The sequence below is a fragment of the Engystomops pustulosus genome, chromosome 2, assembly GCF_040894005.1.
Source record: "Engystomops pustulosus chromosome 2, aEngPut4.maternal, whole genome shotgun sequence".
Classification (NCBI taxonomy): domain Eukaryota; kingdom Metazoa; phylum Chordata; class Amphibia; order Anura; family Leptodactylidae; genus Engystomops; species Engystomops pustulosus.
Genome location: NC_092412.1, coordinates 141,595,239 through 141,618,830, shown reverse-complemented (window position 1 = coordinate 141,618,830; position 23,592 = coordinate 141,595,239). Strand labels below are relative to the sequence as shown.

Genomic DNA, 23,592 nt, shown 5'->3' with positions numbered 1-23,592 from the left:
CTATCTGTCTATCTAGAAAAAAATAGTTGCACCCCAGTTCACGTATCAGGTGAAATAAGCTGTGATGTTTGATGAGTAGCATTTTTCATGCTTGAAATATTGCAGTTTATTTAACCTGAAGGGAGCATCTTGCTGAGTGTGACAGTACATAAAATAGTTTTATTTTGGGCCCACACTTTTGCCCAGGGCCCCACTTTGTCTACAACCGGCCCTGTTAGGAGGATAAGTGAAAAATGGATTGTTCACTTTAACCCCTTAAGGACGGAGGGTTTTTCGCCTCATTTCTCGCTCTCCAACTTCAAAAATCCATAACTTTTTCATTTTTCCGTGTACAGACCTGTGTGAGGGCTTATTTTGTGCGTAACAAATTTTACTTTCCCGTAATGATATTTATTTTAACATGCCATGTACTGCAAAGCTGAAAAAAAATTCCAAATGTGGAAAAATTGAAAAAAAACCGCACGTGCGTCACGTTTTTGTGGGCTCAGTTTTTACGACTTTCACTCTTCGCTCCAAATAACACGCCTACTTTATTCTTTGGTTCGGTGCGATCGCGGTGATACCAAATTTATACAGGTTTTATTGTGTTTTAATACATTTTCAAAAATTAAACGAATGTGTACAAAAAAGAAAAAAATTTTTTTGCCATCTTCTGACGCTAATAACTTTTTCATACTTTGGCGCACGGAGATGTGTGAGGGGTCATTTTTTGCGAAATGAGGCGACGTTTTCATTGCTACCATTTTGAGGTCTGTGCGACATTTTGATCATTTTTTATTTCATTTTTTATGTTATGTAAAAAGGTGTAAAAGTCGCATTTCGGACATTTGGGCGCCATTTCCCGCCTCGGAGGTCACCGCCGGCCGTAACCGTTTTTATATTTTGATAGATCGGGCATTTTGGGACGCGGCGATACCTAATATGTCTGTGATTTTTACTGTTTGTTATGTTTTATATCCGTTCTAGGGAAAGGGGGGTGATTTGAACTTTTAATATTTTATTAATTTTTTTTATTTTTTAAACTTTTTTTTTTCTTTTTTTTTTCACTATCTTTTAGACCATCTAGGGTACATTAACCCTAGATAGTCAGATCGCTGCTACCATATACTGCAATACTTCTGTATTGCAATATATGGCATTTTTGCAGCACATTCATTACAATGAGCCACTGGCTCATTGTAACGAATATGCAGCTGCCAGATAGCCTCGTGTCAAAAGAAGACACGAGGCTACCATAGCAACTGATCGCCGCCCCCCGATGACGTTCGGGGGCGTGGCGATCGAAAAAAAGATGGCGGCGCCCACGCGCCGCCGTCTTTTAAACGCCGCCGGCGACTTTGCCGGCGGCGTTTAGGGGGTTAATAGCCGCGATCGGTGCAAGCACCGACCGCGGTTATTAGCGGTGGGGGTTTTGTGCAAAATGCAAAAACCCCCACCTTTGTATGAAGAGGACTCAGCCCGTGAGCCCTCTTCATACATCCCTTATACCTCTGCGCCGTAGAGCTACGGCGCAGAGCGTTAAGGGGTTAAAGAGAACCTGTCACCAGAAATTTGCCTTATAAACATCTACCAGTATATTGTCAAACAGCTTTACTGCTTCCAGATCATGTTTCTATTAAGGCTAGAGTGATGGCATCATCCAGAAAATCATCTTTGAAGTGAGATGTAAAGTCAAGGAGGCGGAGAGTTTGGCACTGAAGTAAAAATCTCCTCACCTCTGAACCTCTCCTTCCCTGTGATTGGCATCATCCATCAGAATTCAGCAGATGTGGTTGGTGATATCTCTGGATACAGGACCATCAATTACAGTGAATGGGGTGTCCTGAGTTGGGGAGAGCTTGACTTAAGAGTTAAACTCTCCTTCTCCTTGACTTTTACAACAAATTTTTTTTTCAGTTCAAAGTTGATTTTTTTGGATGATGTCACCACACTGAGCTATGAAAGAAACATGGTCTAGAAGCTGCTCAGCTCTTTTACATCATGCTGGTAGTGGTTTATTAGGTCAATTTCTGATGACAGGTTCATGGATGAGAATTGTTTGTCAGTTGAATATAGCCTCTGCCCAAGTGTACACAAACCAAGGGTGAAATTGTATGATTTTGGTCAGTGAAAACTCAACTCAATTTCTCAGTAAAAAAGTGAGAGTTTGATCAGATTGTGTTTAGAGTTTGGTCAAAGGGCATCACTCCCAAGTCCCAACAGTCCCAGGACAGTCCCGGTTTTTCAGGGCAGTCCTGCCGTTCCGGATGGTTGAGAGTTTGTACCAGCTTTCCCCATTATGTTCCAAACATCTCTTCTGCGTCCCACCTCCTGTTCATAACAAGAATCGCTAATTGGAACTATGAGGCAGAACGCAGAGGAGATGTGTGGAACACAGCTCCTACATCCCCTACAACAGTGCTCTATTTAGTAGTCTTCCTGATGTGACAGCTGCACATTTGCAGTGCAGTGATAGGGACCGGGAGGTGGGTAAAATCTTACCCCAGCACATCCCACAGGTAAACCCCGCTCCTCCTCCTGAGTAGACAGTGCCCTCAGAAAGCTGCTGGGGAAGGGGCAAGGTATGAGGGGAGCTGCTGCTGGGGAAGGGGCAAAGTATGAGAGGAGCTGCTGCTGGGGGGCACAGTGTGAGGGGAACTGCTGTTGGGGGGCACAGTATGTGACAAGGAGCTAGGGGTATGCAATGTGAAGGGGCATGGGGGCACAAATGGGAACTTTACTGTGCTTGGAGGTGTAGTAAGGGGCAGGGAAAAAGGTGTTGGTTTGGGGGGAAATTCATCGGCTTTTGTCCCTCTTTTAAATATCCAAAAGTTGGAAGGTCAGAGTGTGTTCATAGTTATTCAGAGATCAGTCCGAGTGCCATGCTGCAATGTATTTTTTGTAGCTTAAATCATCTTTCAGCTGGGTACAGATTCTCCCTGCTCTCAGCCACTCCCTTGAAATTTGTGTAGGAAAAACTGACTGCATTGGGATGTGTCCTAGATCTGTCAGGTTTTTTCATACAGTTTTTTTTTTTAAATAGGTCAATAGGTCTTTGAGTTCTGTCATAGTGCTATCAAATCATCCATTTTTTGTAGTTCTGTAGATCTTTCAGCTGTGTCAGATTTTCTCAGATATTTGCTTGAAACTCCTGCAGGAAAAACTGATACATCCAAGTGCAGTCAGTTTTTTTTTACATAACCATTGAATTAAGGGGGCATATTTCTTGCAGGAGATGCACATACAGTGAAAAAAATCTGATGTCTGAAACTGAGAATAAACCATCTATGTTTCAGAGTTCAGACTGAGTGCAATTCGATGACAAATCAGACTGCACTCACATTGTGTATCCTCTATATACTCCATATCCTTAATATTGTACTGTCCATAAAAGTAATTGAATGATGAACTTCAAACATGCTCTTATAACCCATCTATTTAGTAAAGCCCATCTGTATGCCTTAGAGCTGAACTCCACACCTAATTTTACCACAAAAAAAAAAAAAACTGGGAAAAGTTACTGACAGGCTTATAAGCCCTAGGGTACGAAATGGAGCTGCTACTCATAAAATGTCAATAGCTGAGTTACCCTTTGAAGAAATGTTCACAGTAGATGCCCCCTTTAATGAAATGTCCACAGCAGATGTCCCTTTACATAAATTTCCTCAGCAGGTGCCCCCTTTAATGTAATGTCCACAGCAGAACCCCCTTTAAAGGAAACCTACCATTTCAAAATGGCCATTTTGACCTAAACATACCTTTACCTTGGCGTATGTAAGCTGATGCTGGAGGTGGTCTTGATAAGGCACATAAATCCGCAATTTCTCCCAGGAGCGCCAAATGGTGTCATTTACTTAGTGTAAAAATAGATTTTTTTTGGCGAAACTGCAGATTAATGAGTCTTATCAATACCACCTCCAGCATCACGTCTATTAACGTGTACTCACCTTCTCCGTCGCTCATGATGTCCCGCGCCATGCTCCATCTGTAAACAAAACAGGGGCACGGAAGCTGTGCTTGGGAAGCTTCGCAGCCGGCCACTCCCATCCGTCACCATATACCAGCACCTAAGTGTCCCTGTAAATAACCCCTTTAGTCTTTCTGCTCTACATGCCCATCGTCTTCTATGAGCCTTACTTTCAAGCAGCATTGATTCTCTCGCCTATCTCATGTGCCTGGATCTATGTGTAAGAGTCCCAGGTTAATCATGCTTGATTTAGATGGTAGATTTTCTTGAAGCTTTAAAGAGTGGCACATTATTCACTATGAATAATGTCTTTTCCTTGGGATTATTTATAATGAACAGTATGTTGTAACTTGTTCCAATACCTAATCTGCAAGTCCTTTAAAAGGGCTCCATCAGGAACTAAGAAGATGCCACTGCTTCCTGGTCTCTGATCACAGAACTGAAGCCTCTCAAATGATCTGGTCATATGTCATCATGCGTCTATGGCGTTACTTTAATTTCCAGGAATATGAATTAGATAGTGTGGGCTCTCTGATTGGGGATCAATTACCATTTTTTTAGTGTAATGTTCGATAGTAATACCAGTGTTGTTATTTTGCTATAATTTTACTTTGTTGCTGGAGTCTGTAATATTTGTGATCTAATTGTAAAAGACAAGTAATGTGTCTGAATATATCAATATATTTAGAATATGTATATATACACTCACCGGCCACTTTATTAGGTACACCATGCTAGTAACGGGTTGGACCCCCTTTTGCCTTCAGAACTGCCTCAATTCTTCGTGGCATAGATTCAACAAGGCGCTGGAAGCATTCCTCAGAGATTTTGGTCCATATTGACATGATGGCATCACACAGTTGCCGCAGATTTGTCGGCTGCACATCCATGATGCGCATCTCCCGTTCCACCACATCCCAAAGATGCTCTATTGGATTGAGATCTGGTGACTGTGGAGGCCATTTGAGTACAGTGAACTCATTGTCATGTTCAAGAAACCAGTCTGAGATGATTCCAGCTTTATGACATGGCCCATTATCCTGCTGAAAGTAGTCATCAGATGTTGGGTACATTGTGGTCATAAAGGGATGGACATGGTCAGCAACAATACTCAGGTAGGCTGTGGCATTGCAACGATGCTCAATTGGTACCAAGGGGTCCAAAGAGTGCCAAGAAAATATTCCCCACACCATGACACCACCACCACCAGCCTGAACCGTTGATACAAGGCAGGATGGATCCATGCTTTCATGTTGTTGACGCCAAATTCTGACCCTACCATCCGAATGTCACAGCAGAAATCGAGACTCCTCAGACCAGGAAACATTTTTCCAATCTTCTACTGTCCAACTTCTATGAGCTTGTGGAAACTGTAGCCTCAGTTTCCTGTTCTTAGCTGAAAGGAGTGGCACCCGGTGTGGTCTTCTGCTGCTGTAGCCCATCTGCCTCAAAGTTCGACGTACTATGCGTTCAGAGATGCTCTTCTGCCTACCTTGGTTGTAACGGGTGGCGATTTGAGTCACTGTTGCCTTTCTATCAGCTCGAACCAGTCTGCCCATTCTCCTCTGACCTCTGGCATCAACGAGGCATTTCCGCCCACAGAATTGCCACTTACTGGATATTTTTTATTTTTCGGACCATTCTCTGTAAACCCTAGAGATGGTTGTGCATGAAAATCCTAGTAGATCAGCAGTTTCTGAAATACTCAGACAAGTCCTTCTGGCACCAACAACCATGCCACGTTCAAAGACACTCAAATCGCCTTTCTTCCCCATACTGATGCTCGGTTTGAACTGCAGGAGATTGTCTTGACCATGTCTACATGCCTAAATGCACTGAGTTGCCGCCATGTGATTGGCTGATTAGAAATTAAGTGTTAACGAGCAGTTGGACAGGTGTACCTAATAAAGTGGCCGGTGAGTGTATATTTAGAAAGATACACCTCAAAATACCTTCACAGTGCAACACCAAAGATTTTTAATAAAAATAATTAGAGTATGTTTCCCCAATTAGTATGGTCACAACTTTCATATCTATACAATATGCCATAGTAAAATTTTAAAAGTATTGCAAAACCAGATCCATTTTACAGCCTCTGTATTATTATAATATTATGACTTTCGTAAGATGCTACCTTCCTTAGGAAATGGAAATTACATTTTACAGTTACAAAATGACCTTATTTCACAGGCATTTACATTAAATGTTTTTAACCAACAAACAATTAAGCTACGAGAAGTTAAAAAATTTCTTAGTTAAATGATGTTTATTGCTACCCATGGAGCAGTCAGAAAGAATTAAGAGTTGGATTGTTAATTGACCTCTGCTTCTCTACAGGGTGACAAAGGGCCTCCAGGAATCGGACCTGCTGTGAGTACCAATTAAACATGGGTTTCAGAACAGCATACCTTAGCCCTCTATTTATTTAACAGACATGATTGCTTTTGATTTTCTATTCAAAGTATTCTAGTTATTATGTTGCGTGGCCATTTTAGGAGTAAACTTATTCAAACTAAATTGAAGTATTCATGTATCATGAAAGATCCAAGAAAATTGTCATAAGTCCAAGAACAAATATTTGAAATATCATGAAATAACATTATCTATTTTATGCTTTGCACACTACATTTGATAAATAATGGAAAAAGCAAGAAGGAGCTGTACCTTTTACAGTCTCTATACATAGTCAGTCTGGCTGTACACAAACATCTGATCCCACAGACTGAGCACAATGCAGTGGAGGGAGTCCTTACATCATAGAGAAATATGATACAAGGACTCTCTGTCTAGCTGAAAAGCAGCATCAACATTATAATGACTGTTAGTGTTGGTGATGCTGTTTGGCCTGCGGACAGGGACAATTCAATATTATGCAACAACTCCATTTCCATCCACTTGATTGTACTCAGTCCATGTGATCTGACCAGCACATGGGCCCACTTCCATGCACATAGCATGTTTGTGTGCAGGGGGCTTTATTATCACTCATGCCAAAATAGATTATAAATAACGGTGGAATCCACCTAGCTAATATAGCTAAATCGGCTAAAAGTTACGGTATGTATTTAAGTGGACCAGTCAGGACAATCTGAGACACTAAGCTAATCAAAGCTCCTTATGGATCTGTTGTGTAGTATCCTAAATTACATTTTATTATCTATGTCTGTGGCACTAATAAAACAAACCCCATACTGCTTCCATGGTCATCTCTAGTGCTCCTGGCCCCTGTGTGTTGTTTCACTTATACAGTGAAGCTAGAGTGTACTACACAGGCTTCACTGAATAACAAGTGCTGAACGCTGTGGACCAAGGAAGGTATAAGTGTATTACCAACCTGACAACATCGGCCAATTTGGGACAGTAAATGAGGATGGTTTAGTGTCCCAAATTGGCCTGACAGTCTCCCTTTAATTTTGCAACACACTTATATGAATATATAAAAGAAATGCAATACATTTGCAAAGTATTATATTCTTGTTGGAACATTGACATGGTTAAAGGAAATATATTTATAAATCTGTAAATCTGACCATAGATTGCATGCTGACAAATCAGGGGAAATTCATTAAGATTGGCGTTTAGAACGCCAGTCTTAAAATTCCTTTTGCCGACGGTCCTGCTGTCCTATTCACTAATCGTCCCACTCACTGCCGTACGCCCCCAGCAAACTTGCAAAGAAGAGGGAGATTCAAGAGCCTTAAAGGCATAATGAATTTCCCACAATTTATTTTGACTGGTCTTTTGCTTCTTAGGATAACTATTGAGTCTCAATATGTGTTGACAAAATTGACTGACCAATATATTCTTTTGGTGAATATATGTGCAAGATATGTCTGCATCAACCAGTCACAACTGTATTCAAAAGTGTAGCAGTCATATGATCCCAACAATTGTTTTTTCTTCTGAAAAGTGGTCAGAATATTTAACAATATGAAATCTATTCTGTGTGTAAATATCTCTTTCTAATAGCTGACATGAATTGTCGTGATTTTGCAGGGTGCAAAAGGAGAACCAGGCCTTCCGGGTCCAGATGGACCTCCTGGTGAACCTGGAATTGATGTAAGTTAAAAATTATATAGATAATGGCAGAAGACTTTTAATCAAAACAATGGGGCAGATTTATCAAGCTGTCTGAAAGTCAGAATATTTCTAGTTACCCATGGCAATCAATCACAGCTTCCCTTTAAAATATTCATGAGCACTGGTAAAATGAAAGCTGAGCTGTGATTGGTTGCCATGGGAAACTAGAAATATTCTTACTTTCAGACAGCTTGATAAACCTGCCCCAATATGTTAAAATTAATAATTTTTATTTAAAATTTATATCAATAAAAATAAACTCATTTGCAATTTGTAAATGAGCTACAGTTTTGATAATAGGACCAAAGATGAATGTCTCTGTAATCTCAAAAGGGTTGTCTGGGGATAAAAATAATTTGATATATTGCTGAGGGGGCTTATACTCGCCTCCTCCTGCGCTCCCATTCTCCTGTGCCGCCATCACTGTTTGTTTACATAGGCTGGCGGGGAGATCAGGGAGTAGTAGGGACTGCTAAAGTTAAAGCTTATGGATGACATTTGGTAAATTCTCATACACTATTCTGTTTCCATACAACCCAGCAAATTAGCTGCCAATGAGTCAGAACTTAGTCTTCATCGAGGTTCATTTTATTTTTTTCATTGGCGAAACAAGTACTGGTTTATAAGGTAAAGCATTACCCAATTTTAACAAACATTGGTCAATGTATATAAACTCTAGTGTTCAACTCCATCATGCAATTCCCCATATGTTACTAAAAATGCACTTCTATTGCAGGGGCTAATTGGAGCTAAAGGAGATCCAGGGCCATTAGGCCGCCCAGGACCAAAGGTATGTAAGTGCTTAATCTTCTAACTTCTATACTCCTATTGTTCTATATGACTTTACTCTGTAATGTAATATTATATTTGTATATGTCCCCTATGATTTGTAAAGCGCTACAGAATTTGACAGTGCTTTATAAATAAATTTTATTATTGTTGAATTATTATAGTTGAACTAATGAATGCTCTTTGTACACACACCTGTGTCTACATTGTACCCATTAGGAAGCTTTTATAGAACTATGCAGTTTTTTTGGATTTCTCATTAAAATAAAAGAACCTAAAAAGCTTTTTAGTACAAATTTGGATATATGCCATGTGTAACAGTACCTTGGCACTGGTCCTGGTTCTTATGACAACCCAACATTTTTAAAATCCAACTTCCTGTACTGTTTGAATGACCAGATTAATCTGTGACTGGTAGTGCTGCTCACTACTAGGCCCTGTTATGTTTCATGCAGGAGATGAGCCCGTTACTATGTAGCTTATTATAGTTTGCTTACTCATTCTCTTACCTGCTGCTATAATAACTGCATTACTGTTGGAGTTGGAGTAAAGGAACTGATGTCGCAATTAGTGAAAGAAATGAAATGATATTTTATATGGTGGATAATAAATAGTGGCTGACAAATTCTATGTGGGTTTTGTTTGTTTAGTGTTGTTTGCTCCCATTTAATACAATAATTTCTCTTTATAACATATTGTTTAATATAATGTTACATAGGGCCAGCCCGGACTTTCAGGGCCACCCGGCAAGCCAGTAAGTATGAATGTATATTAGATTATTGCAGTATTATTCAAAAAGAAACAATATAACTCATTTACTTTTTTTTTCCATTCATCTTAGGGCCCAGGGATTGCTGGACTTCCTGTAAGTGAAACTTTTGTTTTTCTGCCATAACAAGTTCAACTAGCAGAAAATGTGACAGTATGCATTTTTTATAGGGCAGTCCAGGACCTGTTGGACTTCCTGGAGAAATTGGAGCCACCGGACCAAAGGTATGATGCTTGTGCTACTGCTTCTGTTGTTTTTGAAGGCAATGCATAAAGGTATGCTAATGGTTTGGTATGGAAAACCAGATTGGATTGCCTGTGCCTTGGGCTTATTCCAACCAAACACTGTGATAAAGTAGACTGCTAGCAGTAAGCACTTATCGTACAACCTTGGATCCCTTCCTGAGAATAAGAATATCCCCTGATTTTTACTTATGTCTTCATTCATAGAACTAGGGAATTGATTTATATTTACAAATGTCTTTCTCAAGTTGTATAAAATGTAAAACCACTTTGATGTTTCTACATATCCAAAATCCTTATGGATGCACTTCCTTAAGGTTATGCTTAAAGGGGTTATCCAGTCACAACAAGTTAGCTTATCCCGCTGCTCTCTTCATGTCTGTGATGCTGATAGAGATAACTGAGCACCATACACGGTTATCTCCATAATATCCAAAGATGGTGATTGAAGCAGCCGGACGTATGTCCCACTTGTCGCTTCCTTTTTTTTGGGGTGTAACAGGTCCAAAAGACCCCTGTTCTTGTGATCCAATGCAGTCCCACACCTGAGACCCCCACCAATCCTGTGGATGTGCACTAACATGTTGTGACTGGATATCCCCCTTTAATTCACTCAATTTTGAAGATTCAGGTCTGTTAGTTAGTCTTCTTCTTCTAAAGACTTTACAAAGCTATTTAAGCTAGTCACAAGTATAAAATATAAAGTTAACTTTTTCTGGAACTATTCAAAAGTGAATATATGCAAGTATTGCTTTGAATGTCTCTTCTATGGTCCAAATTGTCTTAAAAACCTTCAATTTAAGTGAAGCTCCAATTTCCTAATGATTTTACCAAATTGTCATATGTGAGTCATACTTAAAATGAAAAAAAATAAAACAGAACGTTGCTCATATAGTTTTGCTCACCCTTTTCATTACAGAATTATGACATTTTTATGCTTTAAAGCTACTTGTCAGAAATCCTTCTCAGCAGCAGTGAAGTGGCCAGAGACTAACCTCTACCTGTATCTGCCCTGAAGTTGATTGAAATTTAGGATGCCCATAGTTCCCATGTTTGATTTGTGTTCACAAACAGAAGGAGGGGAAAGGGTGTTGCAGAGGAGTTTATTAAACAAATTGAGGTGCAGAGAGAGACAAAGAAAGTTTTGCAGAATCACGTATAGGAGACAACCCTTGAGGGAGTATTAAGGGAGCCTTTCTACCACTCGAGGCTCTCCTCTCTGTGCAACCGTCCTGTACATTTGTGCATCCTTTTCAGACTGATAGGAATTATCAGTAAAGCCAGGGGCACAGCTATTGTGGGTATAGGGTAAACTGTGGAGAACAGGAAAGAAAGTGCAGTACACAGGTAATCAAGATAAGATACAAAGTTGTTCTTCATCCCAAGAAAAAAATTTTGTTGTTTCACTTTAAGAATTAGGGTGGCTAACATTAAAAAATAGCATATTCTACATCAGAGAACACAACTTTTACACTGTTGAGAAAGTTGTATTCCATTTACACAAATCTTATCCAAATTCTGCTTCAAAGTACGGACCATGTTATTTAATGAGGTTTTAACGTTCTAACATTTTAAAAGTCTGCAGCAGATTCCATACACGCTATCAAATATTAGATTCCCTTTCTGTTGTGGAAGAACCACTGATTTTAACAGCAGATCTCACATATTGCAATGTAGTGAATGACAAATACAGTGAAAATAATTATTTAAAAATAGAAATAGTCATGCTTTGTCTTCTGCATTCTTTTTTTTAGGGCATTAAAGGACCTTTAGGGCCACCAGGACCACCTGGACCTCCTGGAAAACCAGTATGTATATTTTATTTTTTTATACTAAAAGGAAACTGTTATGTAATAATGCCTAATCATGTTTTTTTTCCTTTGAACATGACTTATGATTACTTAAATTACACGCTCTGTTAAATAATATTGAATTGTAGCTTTGATTAAATCTACCTGTGCCATAAATCATGGCAAACCATAAACCAAAACAAAAGGATGCAACACATCCATGGCGCTTGTTTGTGGTCATGCAAAATGTAAGTTTTGCACACAGAACAGTAAAAAGGCAAAGTAAAAACATAGTGAAGAGAAGAAATAGAAGTAAGGTAGAGGTGAAAAAGAAAGGAAATTGGAAGAAATAATAATAATTGGGGAATAATGTTGCCAAATTAACCTGCACTACTTAAAGGGGTATTCCGGGAATATGAAGGTCTGACACAAAAACCCATGATGATATAACTAAATGAATACAACAATACTCAATGTCATTAGTCACAAAACGGAGCTTAAATAATTTGATTTTATGATTTACAAAGTTTATGGCCTCTCTAAAGTAGGTGGAGTTATCACTAAGATGGCCGCCACAGGAAACTACAAGTTCCATGATCCTTTAGTTCTCAGTAACTCCTCCTACCACTTATGCTCTGATGATATAACAGACTTTCTTGCTCTGTTACCATAGTAATGATGTGTAACTGCCATCACCACAACACTGACCATACTGGATGCACTCCAACCAACAACAGCCAAACATAGTGGTGATCACATGACCTGCCCAGGCAGGTGTAGGACATGTGATGTGAACATGTGACCGGCAACCATCTTCTGTCCTGCAACGGACCGTGCGGAGGAAATTAATGGACTGATTAAAGGGCCAGTGGCATTTTAATTCTTCATTACAGTCCATGTTAACAGCATTTTCTGCTAAGCGGAGCAAAATTTTAAATAACAACTAATTACATATTAGCTTATATTTTGAGTGCCCATTTGTATATGAATTATGCTGATTCCTGGAATACCCCTTTAAGCATGGACCCACTAGGGTCACATTCATCACCTTTAAAACAAATAGCCAAGGCTCAGGTTGCATGAACCAGAAGAATCGTCCAGCCATGAACTGAATCAGATGCTCTCCTTAATTGGGATCCAGGAAAGCCACTCTGTCAATATGTTGTTTATGCTCATCAATAAGCAGATATGTTCAAGCTTGTTGACCCATTCTGTTACCCAAGAGATATCAGGGACCTAAATCAACATAAGGACCCAGCTCATTTGCTATGTGGCATTCGCAAAGCCTATAAGGTACTGTATTCCTTCAGGAGTCTTGTTCTGGTAACGCTGTTTTTGGTGTGGTTTACCCCAAAGATCAAATTAACTTTTTTTACTTTTATTTTTGTTTGATACACCAAATAGCATGATGTTATTTATGTTCTATGGTTCTTTACGATTATGGCTATATAGCTATTTATTTTACTGTCCCACTCTAGGAATTAAACAAGCAATAAACGGATGGCTAATTCAAACTTGTGCAATGCTATGCGGAAGTATAGCAGTGTATTTCAGTAGTCAGCCTAAGCAGAGGCATAGGATGAATGCACAATGACAGATCATGTCAGAGCCAGGATCTGTCACTTAGCAACTCAAGGCAGTCCTGGGGTCACTAAACGGATCCCGGGGCTGCCATGCAGATCATTGGCAGCCCCCAAACCTGGGGGTTGCCGATCATGGAGGGGGAGTGGGCTGAGAAATCCCTATTCATGCCATGTTCATGTTTGACTGGGGCGCCTAAAGGGTTTGAAAGCTGGGATTGGAACTATCTCTATCCCAACTGTTACAGCAAAAGCCTGGTTTTGGCATACAACTGGTCTCCCGCACTGCTGACACTGTTGACAGTTGTCATGGTGACAGCAGTGCAGGACAAAATGCATGTACAGGGGCATGTACCTGCCAACCTGGATGTGCAATTACGTCCTAGGTTATTAAGGCGTTAATTAAGGCTACATGCAATGGAACATATGCTTCTACCTGGCCACAAACAACAGATACGAGGTCCATTGTTGCCGTCTCTTTGTCTTTTGTGTGTTGAATACATTACTGAGCAGTATGTCTGTAAAAAAGTATGCCTAAGCCACAAACATGGACAGGAATAGGACCTACTCTGGGTTTTGTGGCTCAGACTCACACAGCTCACAAACATATCTGTAGATGAGCCCGTAGAAATGAATGTGTATGTGTGCTTTACTTTGACTCAACAGATATCACACTGATGAAAACAACCTTTGTGTGCATGTAGCCTAAGGCATTCTGAGTTGTGCAAGGAAGCACAGTCCAGCAGAGAATGAAAACTTCCATGGGTCCGTATCTAGTAATCCCCCTAATTATCATAGCCAGCCTCCAGTAACTAATATAGCCAGTCCCGAGTAAGTAATATACTCATCCCCCAGTAATTAAAGGGGTTCTCCAGTGACAAAGATTGACCTCACTATACCTTATCTCCCCACACTTATCACTTGACTAATTCAGTGTCATTAAATCTTCTGCCCCCTTTTCATGAAATCAAAGTCATTCTTATGCCCTGCCAGATGTAATCTTTTAGCAGAATGGGGGGCAGCCATCTTGGAGTGATGCAGCTGCAGCAGTGAGACGAGTGTGACAAGTGCATGAAACCAAACTACAGTGCCCAGGGTGGTGAGATAAGGGTGTGTAACTATAATAAATGCAAAAGAACTTATAATGACCAGAGAACCCCTTTAATGTATCCAGCCTCCAGTAATTAATATAGGCAGCCTAATTTATTTGGTGCCCCAAGTAATTAGCTTAATAATATAGGCAGCCTAAATTATTCAGCACCCCATCATGGTTACCATGCCTCACAAAGAGAACTAGATAGTCTTGAAAGCCTGCAACTGTCATCATCCTGAGGACTCTACTTTCATCTATGTAACCACTGGCTAACACAGTATAAAGAATCTTTGAGACTTCTATGTAGCATTTATACAACCAATCAGGAGAGTGATTATTTCAAAAGTTTCAACATGAATGTTTTTTCACTGTCATGAAATGGGTCATCAAATGTGTAATTAAAGGACCTCTCAACTTTGTGTACACCCTTAGGGCACATTCACATGGCCTTCTGCGGGGACGTACATGCGGCCGGATGTACGTCCCCATAGACGGCAATATCGGCACGGCGGGGATCCGGTGTCACACATGTGTGGCACCGATCTGGCCCGCACACCGCAAAAAGATAGAGCATGCTCTATCTTCTGGTGTGTGTGTGGCCGTGCGCCGCTATTCTCTATGGAGGGAGGAGGGGCCGCCTCCTCCTCCTCTCCAGCACACGGCGGTATGCCCGCACGGCGGGCATACCGCTGTGTGAATGTACCCTTAGGTGCTAAAGTCACTTTGAATGTGACAGAATGAGACATCTTAGGCTGGTACTCCAGTTTGTAAAATAAAAGTGCATCTGCCATTACTGAGTTAAAACACATCCCCACTGTGACATTTGTTTTATTTGCATACATTGTTACTTTTATGTTATATATTTGTGTTTTATATTATACGCCTTTTCCCCGCTGTGTATTAGTCTGACTGCACTGGCAATATAAATAGACACTTGAGCAACTTGGCTAGCTGAATTTCCCATTAATAACTGACCTCCATAGAGACTTATTTTTGCATATTGTTCACATATTTTAGCAGGATGTTCTATGAAACTGTCACCTTTCACCATTTACCTCCAGGGTATGATCTGTTCTTCCTGAGAGTATATTCTTCTTGCTATAGTCTTTTCCTGCTGTATTTTGCTATTTGCATTGACATTTATTATGTGAAACTTATTATCTGCTTTCTTTTTTTTCTTTCCTCTGAGCTGTAAGACTCAGTACTATCTGTGTAACACATTGTCCCTGTACAATTCCTAAATTGCAGAATGAACAGTAAATGCTGAGTCTGTAATTATCAGAATTTACGAGTACAGCGCAGAAATGGCTAATAAGACAGTAGAGCATTCCACAATGGATTAGTCCTGCGGATTCAGTAAATGAAATTTACTGTGAGGTTTCACATTCCCTTTGTTTCAGGGTCCTTCAGGGAGCATCCAAGGCTTGGAAGGCAGTGCTGATTTCCTGGTGAGTGCCCTTTTTGGGGGTAATTCAGTTACTGCACTGTTTTTATTTTATTCCCAAAATATCTCCTTTTGTAATTGAGGTTTCTTTGTAATTCTGAACTTACTGCAGAGGGAAATTTCCTTTTGAATCAAAATAAATGAATGCTGGAAACATAGTGATCAAAGAGCAACTATATATACAGTACCGTATTAGGAGTTGTGTACTCACAGCAGAGGGTCTGAAACTGCCATAGCTTGACAATGGGCATCCTCTTTTATGTTGGATAAACAATAAAGAGAGAAAACATTGAACTGAAAATAATTGCAGTTGCTTCTGAAAAACAGGAAATAACAAGCGTTACTTTTAATCTACCAGCAGCCAATCAGAGGCTTTATTAAAATAAGAAATAGCATTTGATTGGTTTAAATGGCAGTTTGTGTTTTCATAAATATATTTAGGGATATAGTTCGTATAATACTAAATACTTAATACTCCCTCACCCTGCCCTCCCTTTCCTTATGAGAATACAGAAGGAAGTGCTCACTCCACAAGTACCGAAGAGGGAGGGCGAGACAGTGGAATAACCCTTAAAGCCAGATCACAAAGAAATGATTTTGCAGGCTAGTGCTAGCCAATTGGGTTTGTCTATTGTGGGCAGATTGATATGCTTTGTAGAATGGATATATTTTTGATTGGAAGGACCTAAGGAATTTTAGTTAAAACTATCCAGCATTGGAGTCATATTTACTGACTGATTTAAATGTACTAAAAATTGTATCATTTTCTAAATGATCCTTGTTTAAACTATGATTTTTTTCAGTGCCCTTCAAACTGCCCAGCTGGTCCCAAGGGTCCACAGGGTCTTCAGGGAGTTAAGGTGAGCATCTCTGTTACATACTATAGTCTTCCATGGTTTTATAGGCCTTTTTTTCTTGCATTTTATTAACACTTCAATGGGAACTGCCTTTTCAACAAACTGCAAAAATCAACCATACACCTTCCTCTTACTCTCCTAATCTACTTTCCCCTTTGAAATTGTGGCTAGCAATTGCATAGCTCCCAACCGTCCCGATTTTGCCGGGAAAGTCCCGTTTTTCTTACCTCTGCCCCGCGTCACGGGCAGCTATGAGATTGTCATGGATTTTCTCCCCAGGTCCCGCTGTGTCCCAGCGCTGTGTCCGCAATGTAAATACTTTGAAAGCCAGAACTGATAGTACAGAATGGCTTCTACAGACATCGGGCAGGGAATCCTTTTCAGAGAAGTTTCGGCTTAGCGGAGAGAGCAGGGACCACGTCATCAGGTTCAGATCTCTATCCATATATGGTCACTGCATCTCCTAGGGTTCCCCAGAGCAGACATCGGGCAGGGAATCCTTTTCAGAGAAGTGTCAGCTTAGCAGAGAGCAGGAACCACGTCATCAGCTTCAGATCACCATCTGTCCATATATGGTCTCCAGGGCTTCCCCAGACACAAGCTCTTTATTTAATTAAATTAAATAAAGTTTTGCCCAGGCTGAGATTCAAACCCTCTGCACCATAGACAGGAGCCTTAACTGACTGAGCTATAAGCCCAGTGATACAGAGCTGAGGATTTCTGGTAACTAAGAAGTGTTATCTGCCATTTACACTGTGACACAGACTTACTGCACTGATATATAGAGAGGGATCTTCTCAGAGGTTATTATTGTAATTATTGAGACTATTATTATTATTATAAATTTTATTATTTTTATTATTATGGAGCTGATTATTAATAATAGTAAAAATAATAATAATCATCTCAATAATATTATTATTAATAATAATAATAATAATAATAATAGTCTCAATAATTACAATAATCTCTGAGAAGATCCCTCTCTATATACCAAGGCATTAAATCTGTGTCACAGTGTAACAGTATTGACTACTAACACTACCTAGGGTAGCGCAAAAAATTCCCATATCCGGACAGAAACGAATGATAAAACGTCACTTTTAATGGTAATTGAAATAAAAAAGTGGTAGTGTGTGAATAGCTACTCCACTCGAGAAACGATGTGTTAAAAATACAGGTGCCTAGGACTCTTGAATGACACTGTTAAGGGCTATAGCAAGAATGTAGGTAGAGGATGGGCCTGTAATCAGAAGAACGAGTGGTCACCACAATGTTAGAGTTAGAGTGCTGAGGGTAGCGAAGGTAAATGGTATAGTGCGTCCCTGGTGTAAAGGGTTATTGTATTTAAACCCAGTACAGCGGGTTCGGTAGTGGGGGGATCAAAGTGAAACTCTCACATACCGAACCAAACTATGTCCCTCAAATGCGTCCCTGATGCAAAGGGTTATTGTATTTAAACCCAGTGCAGCGGATTCAGTAGTAGTCCCTGCCGTGACAGTTGGTCCTATCTTCTATTTTTTGATATACAGTGTAACAGTAGTCATAGTTCTTAGTTACCAAAATTCTACACCGTGTTAATCACTGAGATTATAGCTCAGTTAGTTGGGGCGCTGTGACATGGACACTGCAGGTTCTGGGTAAAAATCCCAATGAGGATAATTTTTTTTTTTTTTTTAATTGAGATGATTTTTATTATTATAATATGGCTAAAATTTGGGGCGTGGTCAGGGAGTGATTGGGGGTGTGGCTTAGGGGAGGTATACAATTGTCTGGCTAGCAAGATGGACAGAAGTTCACTAAGAAGTTTACATATTACATAGAAGCTCTATGGAGTATGGAGGAGTAAGTCACAGCAGCTAGAGCTCCACCAACACAGACTGAAAATAAATACCAGAAAATGAAGAAAACAAATCACATTGTGTACATAAACAGGGTAATTCCTCAATTAAACAAACTGGACTACTAATTTTGTTGAAAGTTGAGGCACACAAATGGCAATCATTTATTAATTTTCAGAATATAAATGACATTAAGACATCCGTGTCACTTGTATTGGAGCTTAGCTGCTGTTATCCGTCTTGCTCACTTCACAGAGAGCTGAGATCTCGGCTCAGATTTCTATTTTAATTCTGGCATTATGATCAGACTACAATCAATTTGTTTTTCATGATCCTATGGATTGGTTGTAATTTTAATCCTGGTGTACAACAGCAGTTATGTCATTATGGGGTACATTTTCTTATATTGTCTAAAAGTCAGACAAAGTATCAAAATGCTGGATGATAAATATGTCTCTAGGACTTTCCAGTTTTACACTAAACTCCTATCTTTTCTTATCCTAACCACGTCTACTTCCCACTAATCTACAACCCTTTTTTAAGCAACGCCACAACCTTTTTTATACATGTTTTAAAGGTTTCTAAAACAAATTATTTGGCACAAAGAATTTTAGCCAATTTTTAAGTGCAATTTCTGATAACCAAATCTTCCTTTTAGGGACATAAAGGGCGTGGAGGTCCCCTAGGTGAGCCAGGACCACAAGGAAAATCTGTAAGTATTTCAAACAATTATTTATCAAAAGAATACTATTCATTGTGAGAACTGTACATACCTGCAAATAATCCATTCATTGAATTCTGCATTCATTGCAGAAATATTAAATCATGTTTTTGTATCCTTCATTGCAGGGTTCAAAGGGAGATGTTGGCATTTCTGGAGAACAAGGAATTCCAGGACCCCCGGTAAGATGAAAAATGTCGGTTTTTCACTGACTAAAACCCTGATCGCACCCTGATCAGACTCTGGCGTGATCTGTAATGCAAGTGTTAAAGGGGCCTTAGTGTATAATGTTACTTTAGTAAAATGATTTCCTGTTGCGAGCAATAGACCATTACTATACAGGCAGTCCCCAGGTTATGTACAAGAGGTTACATTCTGTAGTTCTTAAGTTGAATTTGTGTATAAGTCTGAATAGGTATATTTTGTATGTATAATTCCTGTGACAACATTTTTGTCTTTGTGACAATTTCATTTTCAAAATTTTGGGTTGTCACCTTTGATAACTCCAACAGTTGATCATGGTAGCCTGGAGGTAAAGTTTTGTAAAATATCAGCGTCCAGAGGTCTGTATTTAGCTAGGGGTCATCTTTAAGTTGGGGACTGCCCATACATACTTTTTCTATAAAAATAATATGAATGTCAGTCCTTTTTAAGAGTTGCTAAGATAATGCCATCTAATATAGGTAGCATTTCATTTTTTATAGGTTTGCCTAGGACTCTCCACTGGTTAATGTCCTCTGTAAACTTTCTTTACAATACGATTTATAATGCAGTATGACAGTAAAGTATATTGTAAAAATCTAATACCCAATAAACTTACTATATAGTCTCTCATTGGTGGAAAAAATGTTATACAAAACAAATCTGGATAGAATAGATTGGAACGTACAGCATAATAGACTATGCAAAAATGGAGGGCGATGGACCACTGGGAAGAAAACCTAACAATAATGACTTTTTCATGTGACTCACAAGTAAAAAATAATTATGTATGTATAATATTGTATGTATACAATGTATCATTAAGTATCTTTCTTTAATGAACTCTCTTAAAAACTATTTTTGTTACAGGGACCACAGGGTATCCGTGGTTATCCAGGAATGGGGGGACCCAAAGGAGAAACAGTAAGTGCCTCATAACTTGAACCTTTCAGAGAATTTAAAGGCTGGGATTTTTCAAGCTTACAAAAAATCTCAATTGTGCTTTGCAAATATTTTGTTTGTTTTAGATAAATATTTGGTTTGTTTTAGATAAATATTGGAAAATCAGACTTGATTTGTATGTACCTGTTGCTGAAGTGTTCTAAAAATTGGACATTCAAATATTAAGATCCCCAAAATTGCCTTAAAATCTTTATATCTGGTGGTGTAGAAAGGGAGATGATAGTCAGTTTTTTCATATTGAAATCTGGTCTTTTTTACCTCTCCAAAATCCATGTTAGATCTATATTCCCGTATTTCATTAACTTCGTTGTAGACTTTTCACACCTTCTGCAGACTAAAAGGAAATTTCCATTTTTGTACACAATCAATGTTACTCTCAGGCATGGGTTCCTCTAAGTCAAAAGAATCAATCCCTATGAGGGGTACAGATTTGATAATAAGAAGCAGGATACAACAGAGGTGATTAACGAAAAAGCGTATGAGCAGTAAATTGTACTATATAGAAAAAAATTACTCCTGCAACAAAATCTTAGCTGTCAGGTTCCAATATAGTATCAGATTTGGAAATAGCACCCCTCTTCCCTTTTTCCAGTCTTGTAGTTTTTTTGATCCGGGTGCACAATTCCTGCTCTCTCATTTGGACGCTATAACATACCTTCCAACTTTTGGACTAGAGAAAGAGGGACAAGTCCCTTCCTTTTTTCCCTCAACTACGTCCACTGCCCAGCCCATTGCCCCACCTGTAAAGTATAATATTGATGCCAGTTGCCCCATCGTCCCTCATATTGTAGCCTCCTGTCATCCATCCTCCCTCATATTGTGTGCTCCTGTACTCCCTCATATTGTGACCTCTTGTCTTCCATCCCCCCTCAAATTGTTGTCTCCTGTACTCTATCCTCCCTCATATTGTGGCATCCTGTCCTCTATCCTCCCCTATTTTGTGGCATCCTGTCATCCATCCTCCCTCATATTGTGGCATCCTGTCCTCCATCCTCCCTCATATTGTGCCATCCTGTCCTCCATCCTCCCTCATATTGTGCCATCCTGTCCTCCATCCACCCTCATATTGTGGCAGTACACAATAGATTGGCTAAGAAAACTCTGTTAGTCAGTCTTATTATGCTCCAGAAGTATCATAGTGACTGATGCTGATGGTTTTATTTGTTGTAATATAAGACTAACCTTGTTTATAACATAGTCTCACCTTTTAATTACTTTTACTTGTCTTTGTTTACATTTAAAAATTGCTATGTAAATTTGGCACAGTCAATATGAACTTAGGTTACGTCCACTCCCCAAAGCTACACTTCTTAAGTGTAAGCCATGGCCTTTTTTTCACCCAGAATTGTTGAAGGAAATTTTCATTTTGCATGCACCCGTCCCTATTTTAATTGTTGGAATGGAAGTAGTGAGATGAAAAAGATAGGAATTCTAGACTCTGATGGTATGAAGCAGTCTATATGAGATGTGAAATGACATCAGAACCTATTTAGTTCTTTAAAGATAAATGAATTATGAAATGTCACACAAAATAATTTTGTTGGTATTTTGTGGATGCTCATCATGACAAATATTGTAATACATTGGATTGTGTGGATTACTGTGTAAACATTGTTACACAATACTGAGGTTATTCTAATAAAAGACTTTTATTAGGGTCCAACCGGATATAAGGGAATGATCGGATCAGTGGGTGCAGCAGGGAAGCCTGTAAGTTGACCTTCTTCATTTCTATACATAGCAAACTTTTTATAGCCTGTATTAAAATGTATTAACTTTATGCAGTGATGTTTCTGAGTTTTAATATACAGTACTCAGAAAACATCACATTTTATTCCATCAGGGGAAACAGAGGTGAAATCCCACATCCTGTTAGTGCGGATTTCTCAGTCCTCATTATAGAATTCCCTGGAGAGAAGGAGTGTTTAATAAACTGCACTTAGGGTGGCTATTATCTTTAATGAGTCTGGCCTCCAAGTCTTTACTTCTTTATGTCTGTTTCAGGGTGAGGAGGGGCCAAAAGGGCCTCCAGGAGAGCCGGGTGAGAAAGGAGACAGGGTGAGTCAAATTTCTTTCATCTTCTGTTTAATATTAAAATATGACTTCTTACTGTTAGGAACTATTTCAGTTTAAAATTAAGTAATGTCTGTTTAAAGGAGATCAGCAATGAAATTCTATGAACACATACACATTCAAGAGTAATCATATGTTTGGTTAATCATATTCATGTTTTTCCCTTTCATGCATAATAGCTTGGCATCAGGGGAAAAAAAGATGTTAGGTCAGGGAAGTTAGGGTCTAAGTCATTGTTATGAATTAATCTGTAAATCGGTGTTTATACTCACATATGCATATGGAAAAATGATTTCCAAGCACATAAGAAATGTCTTTATCTTCATATATACATTATATGAAGACACTTTAAGGCCCTTCTAGATCCATGATGTAGCAAGGAGTTTGACTACCTTTTACATCCAGCAACCTCCATACATATGCACACTGTGTCAGAATAAATGTCTGTTAAGGGACATTCTACAATTATTATTGACTACCTATCCATTTCAGATAAGTGGGGTAGACAAAGGTTTATATTAGGCAGGGGCGTAACTGATAGCAGCCACTATGGGGCCTGCAGTGTCAGGGGTCCCATCATCTGACCTGACACACTAAAGAATGGAGGACGTGCACCATTATATACATATTATGCTGCACCCTGTACAGCATAATATGTATATAACATATATGTGACATGTATATTCTGTATGTGTATACAGTGTATGGTGTCTGTATATACTGTATGCGTGTATATATGCTGTATGTTTGTATATGGAACTGTATTTGTGATTGTATTCTCTGTATGTGTGCACTTGAGTGTATAAGTGTGTAATTGTAACTTGCATGTGTGATTATACCATTATGTAGATTTTTTTAAGTGGGAAGGGAGGCTCCATGCAGAAGCCTGCTATTGGGCCCGCCTCTCCTAGTTACGCCATTGACATAAGGCAAAAATTTGTGGCTGAACATTGACCACTGTGAATGAGACTTTATAGTTTTGTATTTGTACTTGGTGTTTTAATCTATCTGCTTGTTAAGTCACCAATACATTTATATTGTAGGGCGCTCGTGGAGTTATCGGACAGATTGGAGCGATGGGGCCCAAGGGCAACCATGTAAGTTTTACTTATGAAAAACGTGTCTAAAGAGAGAGTCAACAGGGAAAATATCACCAGACATAAGCTCCATAGCATAAAGATAGATGATCCAAACTAAACAATA

General features: G+C 39.2%; 1 protein-coding gene across 1 annotated transcript in view; it reads left to right on the top strand.

Moving 5' to 3' along the window:
* COL9A2 (collagen type IX alpha 2 chain) overlaps window positions 1-23,592 on the top strand; it is a 58,253-nt gene that overhangs the window by 15,630 nt on the left and 19,031 nt on the right. Inside the window, exons 3-17 of the mRNA XM_072136729.1 lie at window positions 6,284-6,316; window positions 7,943-8,005; window positions 8,763-8,816; window positions 9,534-9,569; window positions 9,657-9,680; window positions 9,755-9,808; window positions 11,581-11,634; window positions 15,690-15,737; window positions 16,537-16,593; window positions 19,090-19,143; window positions 19,281-19,334; window positions 20,224-20,277; window positions 21,973-22,026; window positions 22,321-22,374; window positions 23,433-23,486. Of these exons, the coding sequence (XP_071992830.1) occupies window positions 6,284-6,316; window positions 7,943-8,005; window positions 8,763-8,816; window positions 9,534-9,569; window positions 9,657-9,680; window positions 9,755-9,808; window positions 11,581-11,634; window positions 15,690-15,737; window positions 16,537-16,593; window positions 19,090-19,143; window positions 19,281-19,334; window positions 20,224-20,277; window positions 21,973-22,026; window positions 22,321-22,374; window positions 23,433-23,486 (747 nt within the window). The remainder of the gene's footprint in view (window positions 1-6,283; window positions 6,317-7,942; window positions 8,006-8,762; window positions 8,817-9,533; window positions 9,570-9,656; window positions 9,681-9,754; window positions 9,809-11,580; window positions 11,635-15,689; window positions 15,738-16,536; window positions 16,594-19,089; window positions 19,144-19,280; window positions 19,335-20,223; window positions 20,278-21,972; window positions 22,027-22,320; window positions 22,375-23,432; window positions 23,487-23,592) is intronic.